Source organism: Cyclopterus lumpus, chromosome 15 (genome assembly GCF_009769545.1).
Source record: "Cyclopterus lumpus isolate fCycLum1 chromosome 15, fCycLum1.pri, whole genome shotgun sequence".
NCBI classification, from domain to species: domain Eukaryota; kingdom Metazoa; phylum Chordata; class Actinopteri; order Perciformes; family Cyclopteridae; genus Cyclopterus; species Cyclopterus lumpus.
In genome coordinates, this window is record NC_046980.1 from 15957222 (window position 1) to 15978169 (window position 20948).

The 20948-nt window shown below is 41.7% G+C and overlaps 2 protein-coding genes across 5 annotated transcripts; one reads left to right on the forward strand and one right to left on the reverse strand.

The window, feature by feature from the left end:
* The first annotated feature begins 2070 nt into the window (after nt 1-2070).
* cfl1l (cofilin 1 (non-muscle), like) lies at nt 2071-4266 on the forward strand. The gene is made up of 4 exons (XM_034552391.1): nt 2071-2198; nt 3152-3438; nt 3527-3603; nt 3722-4266. Exons 1-4 carry the CDS (start codon nt 2196-2198, stop codon nt 3823-3825), a joined length of 471 nt encoding a protein of 156 aa, XP_034408282.1. The 5' UTR covers nt 2071-2195; the 3' UTR covers nt 3826-4266.
* A 1685-nt stretch (nt 4267-5951) lies between these two features.
* On the reverse strand, nt 5952-18537 carry rrbp1a (ribosome binding protein 1a). Of its 4 annotated transcripts, none has more exons than XM_034552005.1 (27): nt 18272-18537; nt 15239-16364; nt 14492-14646; nt 14221-14343; nt 13553-13705; nt 13186-13304; nt 12810-12963; nt 11887-12025; nt 11550-11731; nt 11422-11456; nt 11261-11336; nt 11087-11124; nt 10901-10982; nt 10756-10793; nt 10585-10663; nt 10404-10496; nt 10189-10275; nt 10020-10109; nt 9834-9926; nt 9675-9725; nt 9487-9579; nt 9032-9115; nt 8730-8807; nt 8061-8144; nt 7426-7524; nt 6578-6721; nt 5952-6477 (listed from the first exon to the last, which is right to left on the reverse strand). In XM_034552005.1, exons 2-27 carry the CDS (start codon nt 16344-16346, stop codon nt 6439-6441), a joined length of 3516 nt encoding a protein of 1171 aa, XP_034407896.1. In that variant the 5' UTR covers nt 16347-16364; nt 18272-18537; the 3' UTR covers nt 5952-6438. The 4 variants fall into 4 exon arrangements, with proteins under 4 accessions (XP_034407896.1, XP_034407895.1, XP_034407894.1 ...); XM_034552004.1 differs by having other exon boundaries at nt 10404-10493; nt 10756-10796; nt 18272-18536; XM_034552003.1 differs by having other exon boundaries at nt 10756-10796; nt 18272-18536.
* Nucleotides 18538-20948: the final 2411 nt, after the last annotated feature.

The following is a 20948-nucleotide window of genomic DNA, read 5'->3' on the forward strand; positions in this document are numbered from 1 at the left end:
AGATGGCCAATTCACTATCCACAATCCACCAGTAGATGTCAGAGCTCTCATAGACCTGTCTTTGCTACCTTGACGTCACTAACTTACAGCAGCATGAAGTTTTCAACTGACACAGAGTTATGCAGCAGCCATTTCCTGCTCTGTGTGGTTTAGGGTTGTGTTTCCTTTTTTACTGCTCTGTTTCAGCTGGCTGCCATTTGCTCTGGTACCACAGTCATGAATGATGATATACTTATAATTAAACAATATATAGGCAACTAATATAGAGGCGTTGTAGCTAACTCATACTTTTGATAAACAGATCATCTATAATAACAAGTAATAAGTATACATTATATGTAAGTTGTTCTCTTTACAAGTCACACATTCCAGTTCTTGCAGTGCTAGTGGTAGAAGGCACGCTATGACATGTGCTGACATTTATGCATTCCACTTTTTAGAACAGAAGCTAGTCCGGATGTGGGGCGGGGCTGACTCTGTAAACCACTGATCCACACAGAGGAAGCAAAGCCACCGTGATGCTGAAGCAGAGTATCTGTATTTAAAAACAGCCACTGTGGAGGAAAGGTTTATCATGCAATAAATGCTCTTACAAAACAAGAGTGCTGAGAAAAAAAGTGTTCATATCTGATTGACATACTGTATTTAAAGTAATGCAGAACAACTATAATAATAATAAGACTTATTATTATACTTTTTATATTTAAATGCAGACTTCCATCTTATATCCATGGACAACCATGAACCTTACTGCCATATATACATGTCCATTGGCCTTCCCTGTGACATAAAAACACAATCAAACAGTGTATGTTCGTGCACAGGCCAACGGATCGATTCCTCTTGGCCTTCACCCTCTGCCATCTTCTCCATCGAGGAAACAACAAGCTCGCCTGACTGTATTCCCCGCAACAGAGACGTCGTATGCATCAGTCTCTCAGGATTGGTAAGTGACGTCACCCTCCTTCTGTCGGCTTCACATACCCGCTTGTGTGTGGTGGTGGAGTTTCCCACTGATCCGCAGCATCTGATGTGAGGCTGCATTAAAGAGCTCCTCTGCCCTTGAGCGTAAACAACGCTTGGGACATTGTAGCTTGTGTGGACGCTATGGCAAAAAAAAGCCAGAAGCTCCTCAAAAGCAATTTGAGATCTTATTACTCTAAAGATTGACACAAATGTATATATCTTCAAGAGGCCCTGTTTAAATGCATTTACTTCTTTTTTCTTCTTCATTTTTTTCTATTTACTCTAAAAATGACGTTTTCCAATAGTTGGTATGTCATGTTCATATAATTGCACTCCTTTTATATGTGAATTTTGGGAAAACAGGCTTGGCATTGAGTCTGCACACTCTTTTTTGCTTGCACCCGAATAACTTTTTGTGAATCATACAAACTGCACTGACTCATCAGCAGTTTATCACAATTTAGTGGCTTTAAATTATCAATACAATTCTACAGAAAACACTATAGTACAACACTGTACTGCACAATACAACACAATACAATACAATGACTAAATAAATACATTTGACGTACAAGTTCCTACTATGTAGATTACTCCTGTTAAATGGTAAACATGTGTCATGTTAGTTGTGTTTAGAAGGAGTGGATTGAAACCAATGCTGAGTTGGCACATCCAGTTATTGATATGACTATTGGAATCTGAAGGGAGGGCATAACACCTTACTTTTTGTAGGTGAATGGGTCCTTTTGACATAACTTGTGCACTCATCCCCTCTTTTACCTTATAAGGCCACTGAATTGGCTGTCGACAGCAGATGAGTTAGATATGTGGACAGAGTTGTTCTCCATATAAGGGTGTTAGGTGCCACTCCCATGGAGACTGGCTCAATTTCACCTGGGGTATGACCTAAAACAGTAGATGTTTACCGCGACCAAACTTCACGATGGAAAGGTTGACAAAAATGTTTATATTGTGCCAGACGACAACACACATGAATCCATTGCGATTTAGGCTTCAAATGTAATGTGATTAGATGCAAATACTGAGGTTGCAGCTGAAACTGTCACACCTGGCAAGAGGTGGGTGGGCCTACTTTTAGAGGTGTGCTCATTTACCCCGGCTCCTCCTCTATGAGTCAACCTGCTATCCTTCCTTAATATGACCCTTGAGCATGTTGATTGCTGCCATTTCTTCTCTGCTGCTTGTTTCCGTCACACATCAGAAGCAAAATGGTGAGTACCTTTCACGAAGAATGTGACCGTTTTGACTTCTGTTGTCTCAGTAAACCACTGCTTCTTTGTGGTGTGTGTGCCCCATAGGACATGTATGTAGAAATGATACAACTTTGAAGTGCCATATCATCATTTTAACAACATGTGTAAAAGCTGTGTGAACTCAGTGAAGCCTGGTTGTCATTATATCCAGAGTCTGTGAGATTTTCATTTGGTGCTTCTTTGAGGAAATGGTGTGCTGAGTGAAATGCAAGTTTAGTGTCTGACAGGGCTTGTTCAAGGTGTGGTTTTTGCCTCCAAAATGGAGGGAGCTTTGTGCGTGTTTCAAACTTGTCCTCAGAGAATCCCTTGGGGCGGTCTTTCTTGTGCTAACTTGTTCCACAATGACTGGAATGTGACGAAGGCCTTTACAAATTATAGGCAAGCTACACCCATGGCATGTTACTGCTGGAAAGATGGTAGCTTCACATTGAATTGCTTTAATAGTACTTCTCTCCAAAGGCTAGTTTTAAAGAACTTCCTGTTTCCTCATCTTTTTAGGTTCTGCTTTCTGTCTCAAAACCAAAGAACAAGTCTGCTTAAAATATGAACCAAGGCCCTAAAGTGCTCATTGTACAATACTTTGTTCACTTAACTGGCAAATTAGACTTGAAGCTGAACTTTTTCATGAATAAAATGATAAGGGAGTAGAAAAGAGCTGCAATTGACACTCAAATTAATGAAATTGCATCTACAATTAAGAAATGGTTCTTATCGTTATTCAAAATACAAAAGTAAGTTACAAAAGCAATTGTAACCCTTTTTTTTTTCTTTGAGTTTTTCTTCATGCCTTCAGGAATTATGTTACTTAAAATATGTAGATCATTTAATAGATTATGAATGACAACAGGTTTGGATTGTTTTTTTACTAAATACTGACTTGTAATGTTTCTTGTTTTTCAAAAAAAAAACAGTCGTCTGGAATACAAGTTGCGGACGAAGTGAAGACGATCTTCAACAAAATGAAAGTCGTGAAAAGTGACACTGCCGAACAGGATCGTATAAGATTGGTGATATTTCACATCGACGGCGACATTAAAGTGAAGAAACTTTTTCTGCAGAAAGATCTGGAAGGCAAGGGGGACATATTCAAGTACCTCCAGAGTCTGCTGGTCAGCACTGAGTGCAGCTACATTCTGTACGACTGCCACTTTGAAACCAAGGAATCAAGTAGAAAAGAGGAACTGGTCTACATGATGTGGTAGGACATCCTTTTAATTAGAGCATAATTACTTTTAAGTTTGTGTGTGTGAGACGGACACTTGTATAATGATTTCTCTTCCCATTAGGGCTCCTGAAACTGCCCAAATCAAATCTAGAATGAACTACGCTTCCTCAAATAGTGCTATGGAGCGCGTCGTGGATGGTAAGGGTTGTTTTGTAAAATGTTCTTTTCATCCCATTAATTGGACTTTCCTAGACATTGATACTATTCAAGTTGAAGAGTGTTCACTCTGTTAAAGTAACTCTTATTTCTTCAACAGGTGTCAAGCATAAATTGCAGATAAATGACATGACGGATATCGACCGGCTGGAGTTTACAAAAAGACTTGGAGATGTAATCAAACTTGAGGGATACAGTGTTTAATTACACTTCCCAACAGGCACAAATGGTGTTCCCCCGGTTTACCATGAGGTACATTTAAACAAGCTTGAGATGATAGCAAGATATCCAAAATCAACTTTAGTTTTTTTTTGGTATTGGTCCAACAAAGCTTAAAGGGAAGGTGTGGGCTCTTAGTGGGTTAGCCTCATGATAATATATTGCCTGTCACTTTACTCTTGGTACATCTATATTTCTCAAATCGAAACTTGCTGTTTTTATCTACATGCATACTGTTTGAATTCCAGCATAGGCCAGTACTCACCATTTCCCTTCCTTGTGTTTATGTCCACTATAACCATATCCTGTCATATATCCCATGGACACCCTACTGGAGTTCACAAGGTCAAAATGACTTGGCCTGTAAGTTTAAGATGCATCTGTTTTTCTAGACTGTTACACCTAAAAAAAAAAAAAAAAAGAATAGTACAACTTTTACAAAGAAAGTTTCACTGAAAAGTTGTTAATGTATACTGTCAACAGTATTGCACAATAAATTCAATGCAATCAAGTGTTATGGGTTTTGTTTTTTTTTCTCCACGAAAAGCAAGTATTGCTGAACTAATCAGCAGGTAGCTGAGAGTTGGTCTGAGCACCTGGCTGCGTAGCACAAGGATTGTGGGAGGCCAGCTTCCTTTGGGTTTAACCCAGGCTTTAAGGTGTAGCTTGAGTTCAACAAGCACTGCAATCGGTGCTATCCGTAATTAATTTGCAAAACTTAATGTTTTTTTTAAAACAAATGGCAGGTAGCCTATTTCAATTTGAAGTTGTGTTGCAGACATATTTATGGAATTAATAATATATCGTACCATAAATGAAATGCACCCTCACCCAGATTGTTATACTAGTATAGTGTATTGCTTCACACAAACAGCCATTTGAGGATCTAGTGGCGTCGTGTCTATCAGTGTGACGAGCTCTCTCCCTGTGTTGACGCAGCCGGACCGGCTGCTCGTGCTTTTAGTGCAAACCTGCTCTCAAAGATGGTTACAGCTGATGATGACCTCCAAGTGAGTAGAATGACCCTTTGGGAAAAAACCGGTAGGCTTATCCTGTCTTGGCGAGAGTCGGTTGATCCCACACATGAGTTTGCTAAATGTGTTGCTGGAGGCAGCAACCAGTTAGCTTAGCTTAAAGACTGGAAAAGGGTATTCTGGCTTTGTCCAACGGTGGCAAAAGCCAGCAGAAACTTTAAAAAAGTAAACCGATGTTAATATGGCCACCATATTTACACTAGTGAATTACTTTGGTTTGGTAACTTTTCAGCTGTTTTTCACCAGTAAGTTTATTGACATACCTTTTGCTGGCTATTCCCCACCTGAACTGTTAAATCTGAATGGCTGTAACAAGTGTGTCTTACTGGCTTTTGTGGTACAAGTAGGTGAATATAATGTACTGCAGGTTGGACCGTCATCACAAAAATACATAACCCAGAAGCCATGACTGATATGGGCATACCATCTATAGCCTTCTCAAAACCAGACTACTTAAGTTTGTAGAATCTAATTTAAGCCAATTGTTCTTAATACATGTATGGTCAGATGTACATGTTGGCCCCCAAAAGCCATTTAAAACCAAAAGTGTAGTTTGTTAGTTGCACTCGTTTTGCAGTCTTTCTACTTTTAAAATAGCAGCTTGTGTGTTGGGGGTGGGGCTGACAGATCGTGCCCAAAATCAAACCATACATGGCTTGTACATCTTGTAATTTACTTCCTTGTCTGTAATCACTGATGCAACCTGAACCTTAGAATGTGTAAAGCGTTAAGCAATGCCACTTTCACCAGGCTTTAAAAAAGACAGAACAGAGCAACTATAGTTCATAACACTAACATTTATAACCCTACATGTTGCTGTAAAACAGTATGTGGCCTAAACTGCAAGGATGTTGCAGCGTAGCAGGACTTCCTGTCAGACACCGAGGAACCTACAACATCTTGCTTGTTGTTCTACAACCCCGGCAGGATAGTATAACTTTTAAAATGTAGTCTTCCTGAGAGAATCAGATGTACGATCAGCACACACATTACCGGATCTGAAACCATGTCAAAGTATAACACTCAACTTTGCTTCCTGCCCGCACTCATTGCAGTAACTGTGACACCGAACAACAATGACAGAGCTACACTGTAGTTTATTCATTCATACAAATTCGATGTGTGTAATTGGCAGCCAGCTACAGAGGAAAGCAGGCCCTAAAGGGAATGAAACATTGAACCATAAAATGTTCCCATCATTCAATCACATAGAAAAGACATACAAAGTAATTGCACAGGTTGATGTACGTTTGACGTACAATCTGTTTCCCTTTTTAACACTGAACTATGGGTAAATGTCTGGAATATAAAGGCAGGGGGATAAATAACTTCTGACATAGCCAGAATTGGTGATGGAATGTGGGTTTCAATAAAGATTGTAGTAGATCATCTCCTCTAATCTTGCCTAAATAAAAAGTTCATAATATCAAACATTTGATTCCTACAGTTGCAACAAATGCAATCAACTACAGTACAAGAAAGAAATAGTTTGGAATGCATAACTATGGTAATCATAAGGCATATTTGGTAGTTTTTCTTTGTAGTGTCTGCAGTAAACTTCCTCTCAGACGGATGTTCCTTCCTTCAGCTCTACGTATTCCTCCTTGAAAACAGAAATATAGTGTCAAACAAATGTCACCCAAACCAAAACAATGAGCTCAGAAGTGTGCATGCTTCGTCTTAGCAGGTCCGGTGTGTCTCACCTTTCCTTCCAGGTGCTTCTGAAGTGTTCTCACTGTGTCTCTCTCTTTGGTCAGCTGTTCCTGGGTGGCTTTGAGTAGCTGCTGCAGCTTGGTGGCCGCCTGGCCCAGATCTTTGGACAGCTTCTTCTCCTTCTCCAGGCGCTCCTGTTCCAACAGCAGGAGCAAACTTTACTTCAAAGAGCACCAGGCAAAAAGGTTTCATTTAAAAATCAAGAAGATATGAATTACATACAAACTACATCCAGTAACCATTAAACTGGGAAATGATAGTCTCTTTTCACAATAATAGTTCATTGCAGGTCAGGCTTGCCAGTATAAATCCTACACTGTATATAATCATTACATGCACATCATCCAGCCTCTGTATATCTGTTCAGTATTTATTTATTTGCCCCATTTGTTTTGTTTACAACTCATAGAAAACTTGACTTATGTGGATATTTTATTCCCTATTTTCCACTATTTGTGTACATAACTCCTGTCTTGTACATTCCTTGTATGTGCCCACATACTTGAGGAAAAACTGATCTAAATCAGAATCGCCTTTATTTGGCCAAGGATTTTGTTATACCAATTTTCATCAGAAAGTCTTTATCTGTCATACAAGATCAATGTCTTATATAATATATACACCTAGGCCTCAAAATAAAAGGCGAGTGCTTTAAAGACCTGTTCTAGAAGGTTTAGAATTATGAAGCCGATGTGTGTGTTTTGTTCCCGTTAGGAGCAGGACCACATATCACTCAGATACTCTGCTGGTTATGACAGTCATAAACATTCAGGACTGCCAACAAATAAAACCATTAATCACAGTTCAAGGGTTCTTCGCTAGTCATTTGTTACCGCACCTGGAGCTGTGGAACATCTTCTGTGTCAGCTTGTGGTGACCCCGCAGAAACGTTTAGAAGATCCAACTGAGCCTGAAGTTCTGTTATTGTCTTCTGGGCCTAGAGGTTGACAAAACACACTGATGTCATCTACTTACAGTTGTTTAGGTATAGTCCACATTTACACAGGAAAACTGGGTTTTCGAAGATTGCCGTGCACACAAGCACATGAATGAATGAATGTATATACACACACACACACACACACACACACACACACAGTATATGTGTCCACACACACATAACTATAGTCAGATCCACCATGCTCTATGAAGCGGTAATATTATACACATTCAGTCTTTCCTGCATTTGGCAGTTTAAACTGTGTTAACTTCAGCCTAAATTACATCTTTACCTTCTCCGTATTTGTCCGATATATCATAGTTTACTCTATTTGTAAAATGCACCGCTCTGCTGACAGCAGACGCGTCGATGCTTGCGATTGGTCATATCCTGCAAACAACGTGAATGGCCAGATTGGAAAAACGTGGATTGAATTACAGAGTTGATAACTAGCTTCGTGGGACCGCTTAGCAGGATCATGGTTGTTGGGGTTAGATAAGCCAGATAAAACAAGACAAAACAATGGCTGCTACCTGCTCAAACTCTTCTGAAAGCTGCTGTCTCTGAGCTACCTCCCCGTGCAGCTTCTCAGTTGTCTGACTCAGCTCGTTCTGGAACTGATGGAAGACAAAAATGGCACACACACACAATGAATACACACAGACAAATGGCTAACGCATTCGTCTATGCAAACATTCTTGTGCAAAAGCAGCAGCAAACCCCCCCACACACACACACACCTCAACCTATGTGCCAAGTTAGCTGCCTCTGTCTATTTCAGGGGAGGGGCTTAAGGCAAACACAAACGTTCTGTTGCTGTTAAGAATCGTACAAACAAGCATGCTGGAAAAAGGTGAGAAAAAGTAGTGGTTAGCGTTATGTCGACTCAGTTAATGCAAACAGTGGTTAGCATAAACAGCCGCTGTGTCGGAGGAATACTGGACAGACTTGAAGACTTCCAAGGGACATATGTTTCCGTGTACTGTCGCCACATCATTGATTTAGGACATGTTTGACCAAATGAGTCGAGTCAGACTACAAAGAACTGTCTTAATAAAGACAGAGCAACAAATTAAGAAGTTTATTTTATACTCTATTGAACACGGCTTATTTATGAACATATACAATCTTAGAAGTGTCCTAGTCACTGTCCAGTACTCTGACAGGAAGTGAAGGGTGCCCTGTGACCTTTGCACCCTGACCTGACTGGGTTGAGCCTCAGCTGGGCCATTCTGTTCTCGCTGAGCCTGCATCGTGATCTCGCCCAGCTGCTCTCTGACCTGAAACAGGAAGCCGTCACTGGTTACATAACCTCACAACCTCACATCCATGAATCCTTGTTGTGATACACGTCACCGACAACGCATCTTGTTGGTTAAAAAGGGGATTTCCACAAATTCCTCGATGTCTCATATACCAGGCCTCCCTCTCACGTCAGCTACTCTGTTATATGACTAACTAAAGTCGTCCCGGGGAAGGGAATGCAGGCTGTCAGGGAAGTCACCTGTGAAAGCTCCTCCTTGTGTGCCTGGGCCTCCTTTTGGGCCAAATCCAGCTGGCTCTGACACTCCAAAAGCTGCAGCTTCACCTGAATACAGAGCACATCGGAGACACAGATGTCAGACAGGTTTTGTTTTAAAGAGGTTAGCATCTCACATGCACTTCAGAGGAAAAACTCCCACGCAGAATTTATCAAGCATGGATTGCGTATTCTTAAGAAATGTTAAACAAGAAATAAAATGTGGGACTTATTGATTGTGATGTTGAAATTTTATAACAATTAATACAAATATATACATAGTTTATAATAGAAATGTGAACAAATATTTTTTTTAAATGCAAGAATACCCCCCAAAAAATTTGAAGAATAAAGTGCACAACATTAATAGGGGAACTTGCACATAAAAATACTAGAACATCTTTTAGGAGCAGTGCTAGAGCCAGTGAGGTAGATTTAACCTGCGCATGTTCCTGCTCCATCTCCTCTGAGGTCTCCTGGTGGTCTGACTGCTTCTCCAGCTGGGCTTCCAGAAGCATCATCTGCTCCTTCAACTGCAAAGAGAACCAAAGTAAACCGGTTTACACATCTCTAACCGGCTAGTTTACATCGAGGGGCAATTTAAACTGAGTGTGGAAAAAATCTTCACCTTTTCTACACTTTGGTTTTCTGCCTCCAGCTTGCTGACCTTCTCCAAAGCCTGGTAATGTGAGAGAGGGACTATTGTGAGGTTTTAAAAACATGGAAAGGACTTGGTGAAAAGATTTACAAAAGGTATAGTGATTTTAAGGAAGTCTTATAAACATACCACACTCAGCTGTTCCTCAGAGTTAGTCATCTTGGACTTCCATACCACCTCTTCTTCCTCCACACTCTTCTGCAGATGTTTTAGCATTCCTTCCTGAAGGAAAAGGGAAACTGGATTAAATGAGCTGAATAAATTAAACCCCGATTTTACACTGAAGTTTAAACTTAAGTTTCCCCAACCACTTACCGTTTCAGCCAGGACTATCCGGTACTGTTCACATTCAGCCTGCAGTGAGCCATGGCTCTCCTCAGCCTCCTTCAATTTCCCAAGCAACTCCTGAGACAAAGAAAACACATTCATAACTTGTGCTGCTGGGCTAGTATATGGTGTGTAAGTCTAAAAAATGGTGGCTTACAGGCAACACTGTACTTGACCCAGACTCCTGGCTCTGCTGGCTGAGATTTTCCTGAGCCTTCTGCGTAAATACTTGTAACCAGTTGGACTAAGTGAGGGGAAAAAGCAGACAATAATTATTAATGTGCACATTATTCTACTGAATAATGACCAACACATCATCCAATAACAACAACTTATTCAGCAACTCCTCCTGGTGAAAACTTATTTTCCTACCTGCTCCATCTCTACGGGTATCTGTGGGAATAGTGTCTGGAGAGTTTCTTTGGTTTCACTTTGAAAAGCTGTCAGTTCTGCCGTAACACTCTGCTGAAACAATGGATGACATAATCAGGAAGGTGATTAAGCGGAAAGGTGTCTCAATTGATAAGCCACTAGTGTGTAAAGAGAGCCTTACTGCATCGGTGGCCATCTTTTCTCCCACTTCTCTCAGCTCCTCTTGTAGTGATGTGACAAGGACATCCTTCTCAGTCAGGCTAGTCAAATAACCAAAATAGTCAAAACTGAGATCTAAAACAGACCTAAATATGGCAGACTGATTTCTTTTCATGTGACAAGACCCATTTACCTTCTCTGTAGCAGTCCCAGCTCTGTGGAGGTGTCTGACTGCTAAAACAAAGTAGAAATACAAATGAGTCACTGAGAAAAATAAAATGTGTTCCTGCATTGCAGCTCTAGAAGTACAATCACATCGAGAGGTACTGTCCACTTACTGGTGTGTTGTTAAGTTGCTCAAACTCTTCCTTGAGGTTTTTAAGTTCATCCTGAAGCGATGTGATAAGAGTGACATCCTCACTAAAAAAGGGATACACAATTTGGATAAACTATAAATAAGCAAAAAAGGTGCAGAGAATCTATAAGATTAGAGTCAAATACATAGACAGTAAAAAGCACCATACCTTTTATTTCTTTCCTCTAGCTCCACAATAGTGTTGTCCTGTTGAAACAGCAGATATTTTTGATTAGTGGGTCAACTGTACACATTAGAAAATATATATATTTATTTCCCCTGTATAATCGACAATTGATTCCATTTGGTAATACATCCAACAACAGATGTTTGCAACACTTACAGCAGCTTCCTGCTTCAACTGCAGTTGCTTCAGTTCCTCTTGAAATGTGTTCAACTGGTTGGTTCTCTCTTGAAGACTGTAGAGAAATAGCATTTTAATCAATACGTGGAACAGCTCTGGATCTGATGTTGACTCTGAAGAGAAGTAGCTCAAACACTTACCTGAGCTTTAGCTCTTCCACTTCTGCAGCATGCACCTGCCGAATCAGACACAGCAAACAGGCTTAGGGGTGACTATGAGTTCCAGCCGACGTCCATTTCGGAAAAGTCAAAAACAAAGTATGTCCTACCTGGTCGTTATGATCCTCCTTTTTGGTCTGATTGGCTTCTAGCAGGGAGTTGATGGAGGCCACCTGCTGTACAAGCTGGCTTTTCTCTGTCTGTATCTCCTCTAGCTGTGCAGTGAGGGCATCCACCTGAGCAGAGCGCTCACTGATATCAGCCTCCAATCTCCCAATACGCACTTGATACTCTGCAGGGACAAATCACAGCACTCACAACTTACTCTATAATGTATATCCTGTGATATAGGCTACTGATTCCCATATACATTGTTACCGCTAAGATTCCAACTTCTAAGCCTTAACATCTGGTGACCATTCAGACTTAGTGCCCCCATTCTCTGACCTGAGAGTGCGCTGCTGTCCTGCTGGGTATTGTCCAAAGTGGCCTGCAGACTGCCGTTTTGACTCTGTGTTGCCCTGAGCTCCTCGCACACCTCCTCCATTCTCCTCTGCAACGCCTGCTCACTCTCCCCATGACTGGCCTAACAACAACAACAACAACAACCATCAAGTTGTGATAAACAGCAGGGGGCAGCATAGATTCACAAAACAAAATCTGAGCATTTATGTAAAAATATCATATGGAGACAAAATATTGAAAATAAAAAAATAGTCCACCTATTTGACAATCAGAAAATGTTATTTATTTTCTAAAAAGGAAGCTTCTTGTGGAAAATGCTTTGAACTCGAGGGGATTTTGAGATGATTAGACTCGCCCAAAGAAGATTGATTAAGACGATAGAAGGCTGACAGTCCAGAAACTCATTTTACAAAAAGGGAGCGAAACTCATCTCAAAGCAATTAGAAAAAAAACATTTTGCATCATTTGAGCATGTCTACTGTACATAAGGCTGTAGCTTATGTATGAAAAGCCCAGAGTTGTAAATACCATTAGACTGTTCCTGCTCTTTTACAGCCTTCTACAGAGGGCTGGAGCAGAGAGATGCTTGGACACGCACACATTCCAGCTGGTGCTGCTGAGAAGCATTTTCCCTGCAGCACCGTTATTGTTTAGCTACGTTCCAACCCAGCTTGACGTGATTACAAGACATTTAAACTTCCCATAACATAATAGTGTTGGCAAACAGGTGGGAAAGGTCTCAGCTTGCATTTTGAAGATACCCTGTAACTAACTGTCTGCTCAAACCAGAAACAGCATTTAAAAAAAATAAAAGACTTAAAACATTTGCTTCCATGCGGAAACTAGATCATGTCCAATGTTATTTAGAATAGATATGCTGCGGAGATCCCACAGACCAGGCCAACCTGCAGCAGGGAGAGCTGCTTCTCTGTAGCCGACAGCTTGGCTTCTAGCCCTTTCCTGATGTGCTCATCAGCAAGCAGACCCTCTGTCTTCTCTCCAAGTTCCTTGGTTAACTTTGTGCATTCCTGACGTAGCTTGGCCAGCTCAGCATTTTGCCTGAGGACAGAATGAAAGACAGGAGACACAGAAGGAGAGACACAGGAAGAAAGAGTCAGGAAAAATGTGAGCAAATCTTCAAACTTGTTACTCCAAACATGCCTTGTGTAATTTGTACACACTGCACTCAATTATCCCTTTAATTAGTATCAGTATGAAGAGGTAAAATGCATGTCAATATGTATCACTGCTTCTCATTTACTGTTGCAGGGAAACACTCACTTGCTCTCAGCCTGACTAGTGGCTTGGTTGAGGGCGTCGCGAAGAATGGAGTTCTCCTGCTGTAGACGGGCCAGCTGGGCATTGGGGCCTTTTTCCAACTGGTCCTGCAGGCTGACAATCTGTAAAATTGTTTTAAAGTTTTTTTATTTTTTTTTTAAGTCTACCAGCCATGTTGGACTCTTGCCCTTTGGACAGCTGCTTTAGATCCTTGTCAAGACAACTTAATTACAAAACAGAAAACATGCATTTTCACTTCCATTTAGCAGCTAAATGACCAGGAGTGAAATAAAAGGACAGAATGTAAACTGAAATGTGCTCATTTGATTTAGACATTGAGAAATTGTAGTATTTTTGTATAAGAACTGACCTTAGCATTGAAGCCCTGGGTCTGTGCCACATGGTCCTGGTAACTAGCCTGCATGCGTGCTTGCAGAGCAATCATTTCTTGCTCCCTCTTACTCAACTGGGAACTCAGCCTTGTCTCCACACTGGCCACCTTCGACTTCTCAGCAGACAGCTCCTAAAAAACAAAAAGCGCGGTAAAAGCAGATTCTGAGGCCAAAGAGTAATTTTCCTCTAATGCCAACATGACACCACATCTAGAAAAAAAGTGAAAGGAATACATGTAAAATATATTTGTCAAATTTGGGACCCTAACGACAGATCATTTCATGAACCCACAGGCTGCCATAGATATTACAAGAGATGATTGACTTTGAAATGGAGGGAGTCCTTAATGCTTTTAATGGACGTGGCCTGTGTCTTGCAGTTACCATGTTACATTCCTCTAGCGCCACCTTCAGGACAAAAGATGAAGAGGGCTACAAATGTAGTGCACAATAATGTTTAGAAAATGACCCCTTTTAATTCAGTAAATAATCCTTTACTGCCACCTTCAGGCCAAACTACACTTTTCGCCTAACTAGTGAAAAGGATCTAATAAAAAAATGTTTCTGATGTAATAAGTATAAGGAGGAGGAGTATAAGGAGTCTGATGAGGCTGCCAGCAGGGCGATAGACACGTGTACGTCTAACCTTGGTGAGTTCCCTGAGGCGATTCTTTGCCGCAGAAGCATCCTCTTGCTCTGCCGCCAGCTGCTTCTCCCTCTCCTCCAGTTGTTTCTTCAGCATGGCCACTGGGTCTCCTTTCTGAGTGGCCTAAAAAAAAGCATAGGTACAAATAAGACATTAAAAATAAAAGTGGGCCTCCCTTTAAGTCAAATACTTTATGCATTCAGTAAACGAGTGCCTGTACACTCCAGCTAGTTTAGAAAGTATCCTTATCACTGACTGCAGTGTCCATTACCTTGTGCCAGGTGTCCTGGATGATGCCAACTTTCTCAGACAGGATCTCGATGAGCCTATGAGCCTCGACCTCACTGAACACCATGCTACTGATGGTCGACACCAGAGCCTTGTAGGGCAGGTACAGAGGAGCATCAGCAGAATCCACTGCTGCCACTAAGGAGAGAAACATACAAACATTTCAATAAAGCCCAGAATAAAAGTGTCATAATAAAAGATATTTAGAGGTTATGTCATGTTTAAGAATAAAAAAGACAGATCATTTTAAAGCTCATTAGGCTGTCACAGCAAAGTCTGAATTCCTACACTACCACAGGAAAAGGACATGGTTGTGACTTGGGTCTGGGTCCCTGGGCAGCTTCGAATGGCAAAATGATGGCGCACTGTGGCACCAGGCAGAGACAAGCCTCGGGCAAGGGAGAACCCCACTCCCCTCCCATTGTAAGGGCACTGAGAGCCTTTGTCAGCTAACCAAACAGGGCAGTGGTGTTTGGACAAGCTGGCGTGCTCTATGCCCTCCAGAGCCGAGTGCAAGACATTACCCACAACGGCCATTGGCACTACTTCCCGCTAAAGGTTCATCAGTACTGGCAGGGTATTACTGCCTAGATTGTGAGTGTATGGACATGCAACTTTAATAACCGCTTCAGAAATATAACAATGACATGAAATATATTATTTCCCAAACAAAATGTTCAGTTACAACTGCAAAGTGATGAAGGATGATCTCTGAAACATATCTGCTTACCAGGCTCAGTCTTTTTCTTAGAGGCCTTCTTCTTGGGCTCCTGTACTTTTCCTGCAACAGCAGGGGTCTGCTGAGAGCCAACTGGGGGCACTGCCATCACAGGGACATCTTTAGTGACAGCTTCCAGCACTGGGGCACTCTTAGATAAAGCAGGTGAAGACTTGGCTGGGGCTGCAGCAGACTTGGCTGGCGCAGGGGCAGACTTGGCTGGCGCAGGGGCAGACTTGGCTGGCGCTGGGGCAGACTTGGCTGGAGCTGGGGCAGACTTGGCTGGAGCTGGGGCAGACTTGGCTGGAGCAGGGGCAGACTTGGCTGGAGCTGGGGCAGACTTGGTTGGTGCAGGGGCAGACTTGGCTGGCGCTGGGGCAGACTTGGTTGGCGCAGGGGCAGACTTGGCTGGCGCAGGGGCAGACTTGGCTGGTGCAGGGGCAGACTTGGCTGGCGCAGGGGCAGACTTGGCTGGCGCAGGGGCAGACTTGGCTGGCGCAGGGGCAGACTCAGAGGATGGAGCGGTTGCTTTAGTCGGGGCAGACATGGGGGCCTGGGTTGAAGCAGGTACTGTGGAGGACTTGACAGGTGCAGTGGCAGCCACAAGTGGGGCTGTTTGGAAAGAGGCCGGCTCGACTTTAGCCACCTTCTTCTTCTTTTTCTCTTTTGGTGAGGGTGCAGGTGAGGGCTCAGAGAGAGCAGGGCTTGGTTGAGCGGCATTCTTTAGCTCGGCGCCAGCTGGTGCTGCAGTTGGCTTAACATCTAAATCAGCGACAGGTTCAGGGGCAGGAGCAGCAGCTACAGCTGGGGCAGCAGCAGACTCAATGACTGTCTCAGCTTCAACTTCCTCTTGAATTTCTTCAGACTCTGGGATTTGTCCATTGGGCTTTTCCTCTCTTTTCTTTCCACGGCCCTTCTTCTCAGATACTTTGTCCTTCTTCTTTTTGTCAGAGCGAGTGGTCTGTATCTTACCCAGCTCTCTGCGTTGTTTAGCCAGGGCTTCCTCATAAGAGGTCTCCTTCATGGAGAAGGTGGAGACAAGAGCAATCCCGAGAGCAGAGATCACCATGAATCCACCAAATACCATTATCCCAAGGGTCTGGGGGTCATAGATATCCATTGTTCAATTTCAGTTGACCTAAAAAGAAAGTTGCAGACAGTGGTTAGTAAGTCCGTCTTTCAATCAGAGGATCGGCGGTTCGATCCCCGGCTCTGCTATCCTTAGTCAATGTGTCCTTGAGCAAGACAGTTAACCCTGAATTGCTCCCCGTAGCTGTGTCTATGGTGTATGATTGTAAGTTGCTTTGGATAAAAGTGTCAGCTAAATGAAATGTACTGTAAATCAATACAGTAAACTACTAACAACATTTAAGATGTCTAAGAAGTGGAGAAAAAAGTACATAGTAATTCATAGGTAAATCCAAACTGTAATCTCACCAACAGTATTTCTATGTGCTTCTGCAAAATGAAATTGAACTGAAATCAGCTGTAATAACAGAGTAGTTGATGAGATAGAACTGTGATAAGTGCTTTGTTGGAACAATCACAGCCTTTCCCTTATGTGGCCTCAGGGTGTCACTGTTATCACCATACACGTTTGCCTTGAGGCTGGCTACATAATGCAGACCAGCAAATCTTATAAGCAAATACTATGACAAACAGCTGCTCAAAACCCACTTATTTATAGCCTTAACCCTTGGGAAAACATTTGTGTTCATGAAGCTCAAATTCCCCCTTATAGTTAAATAGAATACATTACTGCTGTATTTTGAAATACATTAGGCAATTTGCCATAACAACTACTACAACAAAAAAGACTAACTTCAGTGCATGTCTGAAAGGGGTTAGTGTTAATGTCCTGCCCTGTAAAAAAGAAAATAAACTTAAGTATCTTTCAACTATTCCTTTATGACTCTTAAAGGCTCTTGTCACAAACCAGAATGTTGTCCTGCAGGGGATGACGGCAGCTTAGCTTCACCACTTCTTTTGATCGATTCTTGCAATTACAACCTTGTTTATATTGCGGATAAGGATGTCATTCCATCAGAAAATACATAGATGCAATAACAACAAAAAAAAGGACAACATGGAGCTTCCCTGTTTAAAAAGAAACTAACATTGTGACATGGGAGAGGGAAACTGCTGAGCTGCCAGAGTCCAGGGTCCAGTGTTCATTGCAGGCTCGAACCGCTTGAAGCAAAAGAGACGCGTTTGTACTGCCTCCTTATCTGTGACGTCGCACGTCAGACCGAACTGAGAATTACGACTTCAAGAAAACCGATTCAGAGGCATCTCAAGGTCCACAAGCGATAGGACTGTACGATTAAACGTCCTCGTTTGTCACCGTTACAGACTAGAATATATAGCTTTAGGTGCATTGGTACATGGAAAACTCTTCAACAATAACCTATTCACTATATTTAGCAATTAAGGTCAACTATGTAAGTGCACATATTTCCTTTCTATACAGTACTTGTCTTTCGTTACTTTTAATAATGCATTGTATGCAAACTGAACACACACGTTCACACTTTAATACATCAGCTAGTTACTTTAATGCAAAACACATCGACTTCCACCAACTTCCCAGCTAGTTTATCACACATCACTATCAAACCAACCTAATTATATAGCTTAATTACAATACTGAGACAACTAAAAACGCCTCGACACACTCCGTAGTTATCCATTCAAACATGCATTAAAACAAAAAGATTGAGTGCAATCTGGTAATTATTGTTAAGTGCATTGATTTGGATCCTTACTAGTAAGATAGCATTGTGGCTAACTAAGAATCAATGAACTTGGCTGTTGTCCTGCACATTAGTGTCAGTTAACGTTACACAAATGCTCTCCAGCAGCTGTGCTATCATTGCACATTAACTACCCAGTGAGGGGGGACACTCTCAGACTATTTCAGATAACTTAAATCGGTTGTCTCTCTGTATTAGTGGTTAGCTCAGGAGTTAGCAGAAGATAGCTCCCTAAGCTAGCTGAGGCTGTCTCCAATAAATAGAAGAATTACAGGACTCCAACAGTACTAACCTTGTGATGTGGCTGCTGCTCGCTTCAAGGAAACGGAGAGGGGAACCCGGCTTTGACTTGGAACTGTATGCTGAAATGACTCCTGTGGAAGGCTAACTATTTATCTAGCTAACTAGCTTTTTTTTCCTTCCCAATGTTCTTCCCTCACTCCGCTGGAGAATCCGTGGTCTGCTGTGAAGTCGTGGCACTTCGAGCTGGCTAGACGTGCTGGCCCTGTGCCCCAGATAGCTGCCATGAATCCAGAGCGCTTCTGATTGGCTTGGACTGGACCGGAAGTGAGCATGCTGGGATTTATAGTCTTCTATGTATATGCAAAGTCTCAGCTCAGCGGACCGTTTTCAGTCACACAAAAGATTTGTTTAAAGTGTATTTCTACGCCCGTCTGCTCAAGAAAAGTTGTATTTATTGTTGCTATTTAGGAAAGAGGTTATGCAAAGCAGTAATAGTTTAGGAAAGAGTGTATGCAAAGTAGTAATAGTTTTGTTTGCAAAAACCTCGATTTTTCTTTCCCGTTGGTGTAAAATCAAGTCTGTCGGTGTCATTTATGCATAACGTATCACCTTGTTCTGTTCTCGCGCTCCTATGAAGCTATACGATGTCTACACGGAAACGAAAGACAACAGATGTGTTGTTGTTGTTGATGTGTTATGGAAATGTTCAAGACATTTCAAAATCCAGCCCTTAACTTGGAGCCTCTTTGGGAAGTTTTGTATCTTTATTGAATTTATAATAGAGTCCTGTGGGTTTGAACAGAACTTTAATTTATCTCTGATGTATAAATAGCTTGCATTGTAGGCTACTGCTACAAGTATATCAGGCTTACTATATTTTTGTTCCACTAATAGACCGACTGGAGAATCAGGATTATTTCACATGCAGAAGTAAACGTCAGACAAGGAAACTGGCCTCCCAGAAATGCTCATCATTAGCCACACCTGAATGTGCAGAAAGGTCACCTGCAAGCGTCAGGATAACATTGTTAGCACTTGTTACTGATAGTCCTTCTCGGATGGCTTGTTTTCCACACCCTTTATTATTTGAAAGCCCAAACAACTAGCACATGAATATGATAATTATAGTGTAATGTGATGCATTAAAACAGCTTGAAGGCTTTGTGTGCCTTCATAATTAAGATGACACCAACCTAACCGGGTCACTTATTTGAAAAGGGTTTTGGTCGGCACACTTGACACATCCTCCTCAAACGTTTGTTAAGTGTATGCGCTTATTGCTCAAGCCTAGTCACACTCACAGATTGTCCTTGTCAACAAATTGTATAGCAAAGAAATGCACATTACCCTCACAATACTTAATAAAGCGAAAAGAACACAATACAGTACATACCAATACACAACTTTCTTTAATTCCAATATGAGCTCTAACTATTTCCCATCACAAAAATACATTGTCTTGAGGATTTCCAAAATATGAGTGAAGATTTTGATTGAACTGTACCAAGTATATGTGACTGACTGTGAGTAACAGAGTTATACTCAACCGTGTTCCTCCACACCTTGGATTGCTGCTTGTTTTCTATCCTACAACATAACAATGATATTCAACTGGTGCCATGGGTCAAATCATTTATTGTTTATAAAACCTTCTTGTACCAACGGTCTTACTAGTTGCAAACCAATATAACTCCATATCTGGCCACTCGTTCTCAAAAACTACAGCTATTGTTTTCATTTGATGCACATGAACCCCATTAGTTTATTTTGCATTGCTGCTGTAACTGATGTGTGGTATCTTCACTCCCTTTTCTCACAGCGACTGTACATTGTGCCAGCTACCAAAAGTTCAGTAAATTTGTTGCTTATTTGTATATTGTCATAATCGAGATGATACCCAGCCCCATGCTTACTGACAGCATTGCAAGACTGGGAAATATAAATGACTGATCCAGCTCAAAGTACGTCAGTTGTGTGACGTGACTAAGTACTTGTTGTTGGTCCATGCGTGTCAATTATTTTTGAATTTTAGATTTTTTGTATTGTGTGCATGAAAGCAAGAGACTGCCTGAGCAGGGCAGGGCACACTAACCTAGAAAAGGTTCGGCCTCGGGTCCTTTGGGCTGTTTAGTGTTGTGCTATCGACTGAATTGCATTACTGAAGGAAGAGAATACTTCTACGCAAAAGTATTGCAAGATTGTCAATTTCCTCAGTATTTTGTAAATTCTGAACAAGCAGGTTCCAAAGTGTAACTCACAAACATGAGAAAGGCAAGAGGGGTGACATCAGAGAGCTATACAGTATGAGCGCACGGACAGAGAGTTGGTGGTCTGCCTTTACACTTACTGTACATCAAGCAACCTAGGAGGTAGACATTCAATTCAATTCAATTTCAATTCAGTTTATTTTGTATAGCCCAATATCACAAATTAGCCTCAGAGGGCTTTACAATCTGTACACATACGACATCCCTGTCCCAGGACTTCACATCGAATCAGGAAAAACATGAAGGCCATAGCCGCGTGTAAATTCTACCCGATGAGCACTAGGAAGAGGAATAATGTTCTCTTTCACTAAGGAAGCACATACAGTTCAGTTATGTCAGCAAGCCCTGCAGGTGCACTTTAATTTTTTTTAAGTGCGTCACATCAGAGGACACAGTTTCTATTTGACGAGGCCTTCATGCTTCATGCCTCCTCCTTCTGTCTGCATTCGTTTTGACTTT

Excerpts from the sequence above, each read along its gene's own strand:
- cfl1l (XM_034552391.1), top strand. Across the intron at positions 3,439-3,526 it reads GAACTGGTCTACATGATGTG|GGCTCCTGAAACTGCCCAAA; the intron begins GTAGGACATCCT and ends TCTTCCCATTAG. Across the intron at positions 3,604-3,721 it reads TATGGAGCGCGTCGTGGATG|GTGTCAAGCATAAATTGCAG; the intron begins GTAAGGGTTGTT and ends TTTCTTCAACAG.
- rrbp1a (XM_034552003.1), bottom strand. The coding sequence starts at position 16,346 with ATGGATATCTATGACCCCCAGACCCTTGGGATAATGGTATTTGGTGGA. Across the intron at positions 12,964-13,185 it reads ACTAGTCAGGCTGAGAGCAA|GCAAAATGCTGAGCTGGCCA; the intron begins GTGAGTGTTTCC and ends TTCTGTCCTCAG. Across the intron at positions 10,110-10,188 it reads GGTCAAGTACAGTGTTGCCT|GAGTTGCTTGGGAAATTGAA; the intron begins GTAAGCCACCAT and ends TCTTTGTCTCAG.